The 12,476-nt window shown below is 31.3% G+C and overlaps 1 protein-coding gene across 1 annotated transcript; it reads right to left on the bottom strand.

Annotated features, from left to right (window-relative positions):
- Nucleotides 1–9,159: 9,159 nt before the first annotated feature.
- LOC130950757 (galacturonosyltransferase 8-like) lies at nt 9,160–11,934 on the bottom strand. Its single transcript, XM_057879337.1, has 3 exons — nt 11,727–11,934; nt 9,949–11,193; nt 9,160–9,691 (listed from the first exon to the last, which is right to left on the bottom strand). The coding sequence occupies exons 1-3, from the start codon at nt 11,826–11,828 to the stop codon at nt 9,416–9,418; spliced, it is 1,623 nt and encodes a 540-aa protein (XP_057735320.1). The 5' UTR covers nt 11,829–11,934; the 3' UTR covers nt 9,160–9,415.
- Nucleotides 11,935–12,476: the final 542 nt, after the last annotated feature.

Raw genomic sequence — 12,476 nt, forward strand, 5'->3', positions numbered from 1 at the left:
ATTCAATAGGTTTAAATTATTTATTGTTTATTATAAAACTTTCTGCATTAGGATTCTCTATTAATTTATTCTTCATTTTGAGCTGATTTTGATATTTTCTTACTTTACAGTATACCAACATATAAAACTTTGTTGGTAGATTTAAGTATTACTAGATTATTTATGGTCACATTGAGTATATATGTCTGATTTATTGAAAAAATAGATTAAATAACTATTTTATAGTTAATACAATTAATACTATATTAAGAAAAGAAAAATAACGCATACAAGTTATTTTTTTATTAATTAAATTATTATAATTAAAATGAAATTTAACATAACTTAAAATTATAATTTCAATCTTATCACGTGTATGGCACGAGTGATTAAACTTGTAAGAGTTTAATTTTGATGCATTCTTGTCTCAATGTAAAAAGTAGTTATTTTGATTGATATAACATTATTGGATGCACGCGTCAAACTTTTTTTTTTTTTTTGCAGAATTAGCGTATTTGATAGGTTATGATTTAAAGATGATTTACAAAATGGGGGCATCTAGTGTACAGATGCATTTGTAAAGATGTTTGTCTTTTATGGTTATTTGTTGTTTTTAAAAGCGTATCACTAAAAGTGTTGCTTAAAGAGAAAGTGTTACCCTTAATCGTTAACTTGGCTCTGATACCAATTTTTAAAATGTAATTTCTATTAACTCTTCGTAAAGTTTTAAAATGTAATTTCTTTTTCAAAATTTCTATTAACTCTTCGTAGTTTGCTTTTATAATTTGTATAGATTTGGTTGGTGGTACTTTATAATTTGCAGTTTCATAATCAAAAGTATTGACCATTTCTACTATTACTAATTCTGATTTTTATAGTTTTTCAATCTTGTTTTAATTTATAACATTCTTTTTTGCATGGATTATTGTATATAAGATCTTTTATCTGTTTGTCCTTTTCTTTAATATAATTTTTCAAATCCTCAAAAACTTCTTTTATTTCTACACTTTCTGTTGTTTCTAAATATCTTTTTAATTTTTCAACTTCATTTTCCATTTTTTCTTTCAACAGCTTTAATTCTTTTAAGTCATAATATGGTTTTCCGGACATTTATAAATTTTTTAAGTTTAGCTCTAACTTGTTTATATTTGTTCTTATTTCTATCCTTTTTATTATAAGGTCATTAATTTCGAATTGAAGATTATTTAATTCCTTTTTATACTCCTTTATTTTACTTTTTAATTTTTTCGCTCTTTTTCTTTTTATTTTGTTTTCTGGTTTTTCAATCTTTGTAAACTTCATTATTTATCTTAGAATTTCTGCAAATTCTATCATCGATTCATCACTATTTTCTAGAGATTCTATTATTTTTTCTAACTCTTCAACTTCTCCTTTTAATTTGTCATAGATTATTTTTAGAGCTTTAAATGCTCCTTGATTTATTTCAGAAAACTGTAAATAATTCAACCGATTTTCTCTTTCAAAGAGCTCTTATTTCTTGTCTTGGTAGGTTACATATATTTTTTCTTTATTTATTGTCATAACTTAGTGTTTAGGGTTTCATTTAATTTTTCGACCTTTTTTGTTAATTCTTTTATTTCAGAATTTTCTTCTTTAGACTTTAACTTAGATAAACTTAAAGGGCTATTAATTTTGGATTCTCTTATTTGAAAATTCGATGAAACTAATTTTCCTGATGGTTCTTTTAGTAAAAGAACTGGGTTTTCAATAGCTTTATATTTTGGTATTTCTGTCTTTACAATTTTCTGAAATAATTCATCAACATAAATTCTTTCTCTGTTTTTAAATATTATACTATGATGGCTATTTGTTAAAGCATAATTTATTGCATATGTAATTGAAAATGGTTCATCATCTTGTTCCATTAGATTCTTTCTGTGAAATTTATAAGCCAAACTTATAGATCTTCCAAGATTTTCAGTTGACAAAGGTATAGCATATCCAAGATGGGCATTGAATTTAACATTTACGTTTGCCAAGTTTCCATGAACAATTCCAATTATTTGATCTATTGGGTCATCAGTAATCCTTTTGTCACAGATTGCTAAGCTTATTGGTGAATTAATTCCTTTCATATATGTAGATTTGATTAAGACTTGTATAGTACTAATATGGATCCATCCAATTTTAGATCTTTTTTGTTGATCCTTAATTTTCTCAATCTGTTTACTCAATTCTTCATCATTTATCAAAGCTATTTCAAGTTCTCCATTGGCAGATTTTATCTTTATAGGGACTTCAAGTTGAATTTTTCCATAGTATATTATATTTTTCCTATTAAAAACTTCTTTTAAAAGATTTTGTTTATTAAAATTTTCATTTGATTTGAGATTTAATTCTGTTTTTAGAACAGCCTGTTTTTCATTATCTAATAATGCAGATAATCTATAATAGTCAGATTCTTCCGGTAATTCTAAACTTTCTAAATAATTCATAACTAAGAGATTAGGATAAAGGCGTACCTTTCTGGAGAAAAACTTCTTTTTATTTAGAATATTTTACATAAGATGTTTTTTATCTCCAGAGGGGAGATTGTAGATACTAACTCCAGAGGGGAGTTTAGAATTGGTTTTTCCTAAGGGAATTCTTCTTCAAACTATAGAATCGCCTCGGCAGCTTCCTCTTTGCTCTCCTAGCATATGAGTACTCTTAGCCTCCTGCTTTCTATGGTTTGATGATCTCTACAATTGCCTAAGCAACCTATTTATAATGGTTGGGTCTGATGGACAATTCCCATCCTTACCCTTCTTATGACGTCATTGCTTACGTCATTGTTTATTATTTTGCACCAGCTGCATTGTTGGTGCTCTATGACCTAAGCGCTTACGTCATTATGCAATAATGTTGAGAGATGCTTCAGATGTGCTGTCCTCCTCTTTCATTATGTGGCCTTCAGATGCGTTGTCTCCTTCCTTTATCATGTGGGTTGATTCCGTTTCATTATTGCTTTCTTCAGATAACTCTGAGACACATAGCTGGCACTTGTGGTCTTCTCTGTCTTTTATCAAATAGCAGAGATTCCTTTTTATCCCTTCGGGGAGCTTTTCTAAGAGCCCAGATAAGTTGTAGAATGCTGATTCAAATTTCACTAAGAGTCTCATCTCTCTTTCTTCAATTTCATTCCTTTTACTGGATACAAGCAAAGTATTTCTGCTTTTATAATTGATTCTTGTATGAGATTCCCTTGTTATCCTTTGAGTTCTTTCGAAGACCCTTGCTAGTGTGCTGGCTAGTCTTCCTTCATGACTGTAGATTGTTAAATCTTGAACTTGATCAATTGGTTGAAAATTTCCTGGGAAGACGGACATGAAAATTACTTGATGTGATGGAACCAAGCATTCTTCTTCTTCATTAAAAATAGGTTGACTATTCGTAAATTTTAGGGATATATCCCTTGGATTTACGTTGTCAATCATATTTTTAAATCTCTTTACTGTATCAACGAATCCTGCAGAAAACTCACTAATAATTTTTAAATCATTAAAAATTAAAATTGTATCAATTAATCCATACTGGAAAAACTGATAGGTGTCAGATGGGGAAGCATCTGGAAATATAACCAGCTTTGTTAGCTGTTCTTTGGCAATAGGATAATATCCCAAGATTGTCCTTTTTTCTTCAGTCCAATTTAGGACTATGTTAAGGGTTTCTCTGAGATTTGATCTACAGACCCTTTTCTTTTCTTTGATTTCAACCCTTGTAGGAATGTTTCTTATTATCCCTGTTCTCTGGGTTTGAATTGGAGCTTTATTTGCTCTTTTTAGGGTTTGCTCTGGATGAAGAGCTTCATATTCCCTGAAGGATTCTTTTGCTTCTTCCAGTGTTAAAAACCCTCCTTTATGAATTATCCTTGATTGATGTGTAAATGGTGCTGCTTTTTCCCAGGCATCATATACTCCTTTCATGGGGCCATTATAAATTACATAATATTTTTTATCTTGGGTGGATTTTTTGATAATTTCAGCAATTGTTTTGTTTTCTGGAATTTTTTCTTCACCTGATTTGTCCACCACGCTTAGCTGGCTGAACTCTGATGGTTTTGGTTGTTGTGTTGATTTCATTGCTTCGATGGCCTTCTTGAGGGATTGGATCTGTATCCTTATTTGCTGACAATGCTTGCACTTTTCGAGTTCTTGTTCGTATTTTTGAATTTCTTGATCTAATGCGTTATAGACGAACTCCATTCTCTTGTTAATGTATCTGCAATAACATTTTTGTCACCCTTAATATATTCAATTTTTATTGGATATTGTAACAAAAATAATTGCCATCTTACCAATCGTCCATGATTATAATCAACTTTTAAATTATATCGTATAAAACCTGTTAGGTAACTTGAATCTGTCCTTAATGTAAATTCTTTGGGTAGTAAATCGATTTTCCATTTCTTAAGAGATTTAATTGCTGCCAGAGTTTCCTTTTCATGAGTGGTATATCTCTGTTCTGTTGGAGTAAAAGTTCCTGAAATATACCTGCAAAGTAATTCCTTTGGGGGATATTTAGAATCTAGTGATTCTTTTTCTTGTTCTAAGCTTTTTATAGCTTTCTTAGCTTTTAGACATCCTGACCAGGTTATGTCTGAGGCATCTGTTTCTACTATTAAGTAGTCATTTTCTTCTGGAATATAAAGTTCTGGAAGTTTTTCACATAATTTTTTAATTCTTTGAATTTGCATACTATCTTTTTCATCCCATTTCCATTCTTTTTTAGTACTTATTTTTGGAAATAAGCTTTTAGTCTATTCTGTTATATTCTTTAAAAATTCTTGATCAGAAATATAATTTATACACCCTAAAAATCTTTGTAATTGTTTTCTATCTTCTATTTTATTAGGAAATAAATTTACTTTTTCTAGAACATTTGGTTGTAGTTTTAGCTTTCCTTCAGTGGATAGAATTAATCCAAGAAACTCTATTTCTTGTTTTGCTATTCTTGCTTTCTTTTTGCTAAGAACTAATCCTTTTTCTTTACATCTTTCTAAAACTATTAATAATTTTTGAAGATGATCTTCTTTATCCTGTTTTGTAAAAATTAGTATATCATCAATGTACACTAAAACAAATTCATTTAACTCCTTTAGATTTTCTTCCATAAATCTTTGATAAATACCTGGGGCTTGTTTTAATCCGAATGGTAATACATTCCATTCATAGAGCAACACACTTGTTGATTCTTTTGTTGGGCAAGTAAAAGCAGTTAATTTCTTTGTTTCTTCGTCTAAACGAAGTTGCCAATATCCTGATTTTGCATCAAGAGATGAAAACCAAGTTGCTCCTTTGATTTTTTCTAAAATAGAATCTTTTCTTGGAAGTTTATGAGCATCACCAATGGTTGCTTCATTCATTTTCTTATAGTTTATTACCATTCTTCGTTTTCCCCTTTTAATTTCATTATTGTTTTCAACGTAAAAAGCTGGAGCCGCATGAGGACTTTTACTTAATCTTATAATTCCTTTTTCCAAAAGATCTTTACATTCTAGTGAGAACTCTTTTCTATCTCTTGCGGAATAAGGAATTTTATTTGGAACATTTATCTCTTTTGTGGGATCTTTTAATTTAATGCTTACTAATTCGTTATTTGTATTTTTAATATCTAAAGGATTTTCAGCACAAATTTCATTTAAAAGTTCTTCTATCTTTATTTCAAGATTATTTTTTGGAATATTTATCTGAAAGTATAGATTTAAATAACATGTTTCTAATATAGAAAATATTTTAAATTTTAAGATCTTATCTATAGTAGTAGTTGGTATTTTTATACGTTTTGATTTTTGATTTATTGAAGAATCGTGTGGAGCTTTTAAAACTATATATGTTAATTCTTGAATGAATGGATGATATAGCTTTAAAAAGTTATTTCCTATGATAAAATCCATTCTAGAATCTAACATATATAGATGGAACAATGAATCTATAATTTTGAATAAAAATTTCAACCATCTCTGCTTTTTGGTCAATTTTATGTATTGATTTGTCAGCTATTCTAACTCTTAATGGTTTCTTTAATTTTTTCCAATCAAGTTTTATATTTGAACTAGCAAAGCATTGTGTTGCTCCAGAATCTATGAAAGCATTTATAAATTTTTCTGTTATTTTTATAGTAATAAATGTAGCATTATTACTCAGTCTCTGAGTCTGTTTCTGAGACATATTCAAAAATATAGTCTAAGTTATCATCAGATTCTTCTAATGGTTCCATGAAACAAGACTTAGCGATTTCTATTTGTTTAGTAAGATCCTTTTTATCCTTCTTTTTTGGGCATTCATTTGCGTAGTGTCCTTCTTCTTGGCAATACCAACATTTACAATTTTCTTTTTTATTCGGGCAATAGTTATTTCTTTGTCTTTTGTTTTTATTGTTATTTTCTTTCCTAAAATATCTCTTTTTTCTCCAGTTTGGATAGTATTTTCTTCTTCTAAATTGATATTTTCTTTTTCTTTGAAAATTTTTATTAAGACCATATTTTTGAGGTATCTCTTCATTATCCTGACAGCAAATTCTAATTATATTTGCAAATCTTTTTTGAGTTGCTTCTTGCATACAACGTTCTTTTATTTCCTCTCTTATTGCAGAGGTTGCTCCACCAAAATTATTTTCAATTGTTCCTCTATTTATTTCTCTTATAAATCTTCCCATTATAAATTCATTAGCAGGATATGGAAGTTTTGTTATATACATACTGAGATAATGATTTTTATCTTCTTCTTTTAATTTGTAATAATGTATTCTATATTCACATATATAAGACTCCACATTACATAAATCATATATCTGAATATTAGCTAAATGGTTTTTTGTTTCTTGATATTCCTTATTATAGACTTCTTGTCTATGATCTATAATATTTTTTCCAAAAAATTCTTTATATAGAATCATCATTATATATAATATCTTATCATAAGCTGTTGTTTTTGTTTCTAGTTCTTCTATTATTTGGTTTTCTATTGATGTCATATAATCTCTTATAGTTCCTTTAGTATGAAATCCTATGTAATTCCAAATGTCTCTTCCAGACAATTCACTAAGTTTTGGATTAGTAAAGGCTTCTAATAAGAAGGAATTCAACCAGTTTTCGAAAATTTCTTTTTCGTTCTTTTTGCAGTCTAAATCGAGCATTCTTTCTCCTTCCATTTCCTGGATTTTAGGAACGTATTTTGATGGTATTTTTGTATATTTTGAATCTTTATTTATAAATCCTTTTTTAAAAGCATAATTATCAAAACCTGTTTCCCATTTAAATTGAGATTGATTATCCTTAGATGTTCCAGCTTCATTTTTTACTTGTATTGGAATTGCTGGTTCTTCGTCACTTGAATAGTCTAGAATATGTTCTTCATTTTCTATATTTTCATCATTTACTAATTCTTCTTCTATTTGAAAACCATGTTCCATAATATTATTTTCTTGAGCCATTTTTAATTGTTTAAAAAGCATTGTAACTTCTTCTAATTTTTCTTCAATATTCATAATTTCAATGGTGGTTTTACTTTTAAGTCTGTTATGTTGATTATATTTTGAAATTTTTCTTCTTTGGGATTCTCTTTTTTCTTATTTCTTTGAAATTTTATAGATACTAATATTTCTTCAAGCATATCTACTATAGAATTTAATTGTGGGTTAAAAGTATGATGAAGATGTGGGGAATCATTTCCATGGTAGCATTTTTTAGAAATTCCATGTGAAAAATAAGTTTTTTCAGGTTTTTGAAGTCCCTCAATAAAACTTATAGTAAAATAAAGATTTTGAGAAAAATCATTTTGTATTGATTTTAAGAATTCAGTGTCATTACAATTAACATTGGTTAAAATCATTAATTTTTGATCTATTAGTTTTGATAATTTAATTATTTCTTCTCTTAAATCTTCTAATTTACTTTTTTCCATTAGGTGACGCTTTTCTTTGTGAAGGGTTACGGCTTTAAGTTAAAAGTGTTATTTTAGAATGTGTAGTTTAGATTTTGCCACATAAGCACATCTTTAAAACATCTTTACCATATATTTCACCTTACAAAATACACACACATATATAGTGTAACTTTGTTTAAACTTAAATCAACAAATGCCATTTAATCTTAAATCTACGTGTGCGTTTGAACTCGCGTGCATGTGTATATGTCCGTATCTAATGAGATTGCATATAGAACTCACCATTTATTATACTATTACTAGTGGTACTGCGTAGCTGTCTCACCGTTATTCTATTTTTTGTTGTAGGGAGTAGAGACAAAAGTTTACATATTTTTTAATAATTTCTAAAATTGAGAGCAGAAAAATGTCTTCTATTTTTTCGTTGGGTTAGATTCTCCATTAGTAATTTTACTCTGATTTTTTTTTTACGGGAAAGAAATAAAGTTTTAAACAATAAAATTAGGATAAGAAAAGAGAAAAAAGAAGAAAGAAGGGGACGAAGAAGATTATGGGTGTGAAACGGGTAAGAGAAAAGAAAAAAGAAGAAATGGTGGAGCAATTTCTTTTGGTAGAGAAGTTATTTCCTTAGTTTTAGGGATGAAATAATGCGATGAGTTAATAAAAAATTAAGATCAGGAGTATATAAAAAATGATTATTCTCATGATTATTGGCACAGATGACAGATCATGTACAAAATATCTATTGCTTAACACTAACCCTTGAGACCAAAACATAAGGGGCATATATGTTAGAAAAAAAATATCATGAATACACGAAAGTTAATTATCAAATCAACTACCATATATCTTGTGTTGAATTAGTGATTTGTAGTATATGGCTGACCGCCACAATTTTGCCTAGAAAATTTTTCGGTTGGGGCAGTGGCACTTTCACTAATTTTGGTTTGGTTGAACTGTAACAAATATTTGGTTGAATTGAACCAAATATTTTATGAAAAGAAAACACGAGATATAGTGTGCTTTGAACTCCAGCAAAAGAAAGTTCCTTTATTAAAAAATTATATTAATCTTCTCTGTTTTGGAGAGCATAAATCAACTCTAAAAAGCTTTCCACAAGAGCTCTCAAGATCACCATGTCTTTTAATGCCGAAGAAAGGAAGTATGTTTACCAAATAGAAAGTATCAACTTACACTGTTATACATTTACAAATGATTGACGAATGATTACTCAACTAAACCCGTTAATATAACATTTTCACATTATTCTAGAAATTAATGAATACAAAGCCTATAAGGTGACAAATGTGATATTTCTCACTTTGAGGAAAAACATTTCAAGGCCAATTGTAAGCTACAACATTCATTTACTTCAGAATCAACATCCTTTAAGTAACAATATTTCTTCTTGGAAAGAGGCATGGATTTTCCAGCCCCACCAAGGAATTCCTTTAAACTAACTGTATAATATAAGCATTAGGGCATCATAATTAATAAAAACTAATAAGCAGATTAAGAGCTCTTTGTCGAAGAAGCCATCATAACCAAATTTAGAGACCAAAATTGCAGGCTTGAACAAACTCTAACTCATAATCAACAAACTTTGACCAAAGTGGCTTAAACTGATTCATAGCAATGTCAAGCCATGGTTTCATGTTACCATTGAAGTGCACCACTGCTGCATTCTTGATCTCTTCCATGCTGATGCTTGGGTTATAACCAAGCCCAAGAACATGCCATGATTTCTCTAGTGGCTTTGTGGTTGAGTAGAATGTGATAAGACCCGGAGGTAATGTCCCTAGTTTCCATAATGTCCGGTTCTCATTCTGCAGCAACATCAGCATAGACCAACTTAAATATGGTAAAGAATCTTGTGAGGCATGATTCTAATGCAGAAAGATTAAAAACAAAATATTAATGTATCCTAGCTTCTGAAGATGCAACTTCTGGCACATTAAATAACATTCCAAGACATGGGATGGGATCACATGTAGTGGTACTTTACTAGATTTGAGATTTAAGAATGCAATTGTTTTAAACAGTTATGGCATAGTCAAAGTAACAAATAATCTCATAGTCTTACCAGATTCTGCCAATAATGGTACTCTTCCGTGCACTTTTCCCTTCTCCAAGCATCCAAATCGAAGAAATTCATTCCATACGCCCATGCACAAGCCTTCGGATTGAATTTCGCTTTAATCAATGGGTGTGAGAAATTCATGTACTGTGCATATCTATGGAATGACCCGAAACATGTTTCTACAGCTCCATTCACCTTGCCATCCATATCAATCTTCCATAACCCGGTAAGGTCCTTCTGAACCACTATGTCATCATCCAAAAACAGAATCCTATGGAGCTTTGGATACATCTCTGGCAAGTAGAATCTCAAGTGGTTTAGTATAGACAAATACTTCGGATTCCTGAACTTCATATTTGTTGTGTCCTTTGTGGCATTCTCAAGCTTGTTTTCAAAGTAAAATTTCTGCAGGTTAGCAGACTCCAGCTGTCGAAGCACCGGCACATATGATGAATTCAGGAACTTGTAGTCTTCAACTGCCTTAACCTCGATATGTGCCCCATTGTAATTCTTCAACTTAAACATCACTTGCATCGCTCCAAGATTCATCTTATCGGTCACAACATGAAATACATGCTTCCACGGTTCCTTTGCATTCTTTGTAGCTGAATTGACCACCACAGATGCTGCAACGACGTTGTCCGAGAATATGGCATAGTGATAAAGTTTAGGATCTTCGAGTTCTGGAGCAGTAGGCTTCCCCTCATCAGAATACTTCTCTGGATGTGCAATCCTCTCCTCCATCAGCCTCATTGAGATACAGTGCAAGCTCTTTGGGATTGACTTAGCTGCAATCAAGCTGGAGAAGGCTCCTTGCTTCTTTGCCTTGGTCAACTGCTCATTCACGGAGAAAATTGTGTCCTTCAACTTCTGAATCTTGAGCTGATTATCAAATGACTCTTTGGCTTCGCCAATTACTTGGCGAGCAGTCTTAATCCGCTCCTTCACTTCCTTTTCCAATTGGCGAAGCACTGATTCGTCGATTGCGCCATCAGAGCTGAAGAGGGCAGTGTATTGGGGTTTGTTCATTAGATCCGAGAAGTCCCTCGAGAGTTCGGCGAAAACTCTAACAACCTTGGAGCTCTCAAGCTTGAGCTTCCTTGCATAGGATGCATACATCAATGCAAGCATCCGGTGATCCTCAGCTTGCTTCTTGATGTGGTCCAACCGAGGCTTCAGTGGATCTGTTTTCAGAGCCAGAATGGATCTCCGTACGGATTCAAATCCATGTGAAACTCCATCAGAACCCTAGTTCATAATCAAGTCATCAGATTAGTCAAAGATCTCTTTTCATTTACCAGACAAATTGGAAACCAAAGGATTTATTTCTAAAAAATTTCCCCTATTTAGTGGCATTTTCTTTTCACTTGGATTTTCCATCTGTTTCTCGAGAAATAACAAAGGAATCTGGTTCTGCCTTAGCTGCCTTACACATCTCAAGTCAATTTCACCTCCCAAAAGTTAAAAGAAAGATTGCAAAAGAAGAAAAAGACGAAAAAATCTCCCCTTTTAGTAGCATCTCCACTCAATTCTGTTAGTTTCCCGAGAAAATAGCACACCAACTAAGAACTAATACAGAATACAGCTAGAGTCAAATCGTTGCTTCCACTTGAACTCATGTAACAAGATCCAGCTTTCGGTTGAATGTCGCGAAGGAGGAGCATAAAAACAGTAACATAATCACAAAAAAGAACTAGAACAAATCCGTTGGTTTAAAATTACAAGGAAAATAGAGAAAAAGAAAAAATAAAAGAGAGAGTGTTAAAATAAATGAAGCTTACGATTGTGTTGTGGTGGTGGTGGTGGTGAGTGGTGAAGAAAATGCAGAGAGCAAGGGAAATAGCAGAGGCTAAGACTCTGAAAGAGGTTGGAGAGTTCGCCATCAGCGCTTGGGAATTCAGAAGAATCGCGGCTTGAGTGTGAGTGTGTTAATTAATGGGTTTGTTTGGCAGGCATTCGGGAGTTAATAACCAACTAGCGATGACGGTAACGCGGGATTAGTGGGAGTCAGACTCGGTGTCGGCGCATTACTTTAAGCATTTTTTATTTTTTATTTTTATCAGGCATTTTTGCTGGCAGGAGTGAAAATGAGGCTCATTTTTTTTTTTTTATATGATTTAGCATTGTGAATTATGCTTGGTTATGATGATTAGGGGGTGAATTACACTGTTATGATGCGTTACTTTTAGAAATTTAGGGAGAAGAAATCGGACCGTCTGGTTTCTTGTAGAAAGAAAAAGGAACACAAATCGGATACAATTTATGTGAGAAAGAATTTTTTGTTGCATGAAATTGGACCCACCAATTTCTGGTTGTCAAATTTTTTTAAATCCAAGAGTGCATTGATTGGACCCACTGATTTTTGGGGGACAAATTTTTTTTAATCCGAGAGTACACCAATCGGACCCAATGATTTGTGTTGCAAAAAAAAATTGAATTGATAGGATGCGGTGAGTCTGTCCGATTTGATTGTAATGCATACATAGACAAAAAAATCACAAAAATCCCATTTCTTCACCGTGTGTCTCAGC

The sequence above is a fragment of the Arachis stenosperma genome, chromosome 9 (genome assembly GCF_014773155.1).
Source record: "Arachis stenosperma cultivar V10309 chromosome 9, arast.V10309.gnm1.PFL2, whole genome shotgun sequence".
NCBI lineage: Eukaryota > Viridiplantae > Streptophyta > Magnoliopsida > Fabales > Fabaceae > Arachis > Arachis stenosperma.

Excerpts from the sequence above, each read along its gene's own strand:
- LOC130950757 (XM_057879337.1), bottom strand. The coding sequence starts at position 11,828 with ATGGCGAACTCTCCAACCTCTTTCAGAGTCTTAGCCTCTGCTATTTCC. Across the intron at positions 11,194-11,726 it reads ACCACCACCACAACACAATC|GGTTCTGATGGAGTTTCACA; the intron begins GTAAGCTTCATT and ends ATTATGAACTAG. Across the intron at positions 9,692-9,948 it reads ACCATTATTGGCAGAATCTG|AATGAGAACCGGACATTATG; the intron begins GTAAGACTATGA and ends ATGTTGCTGCAG.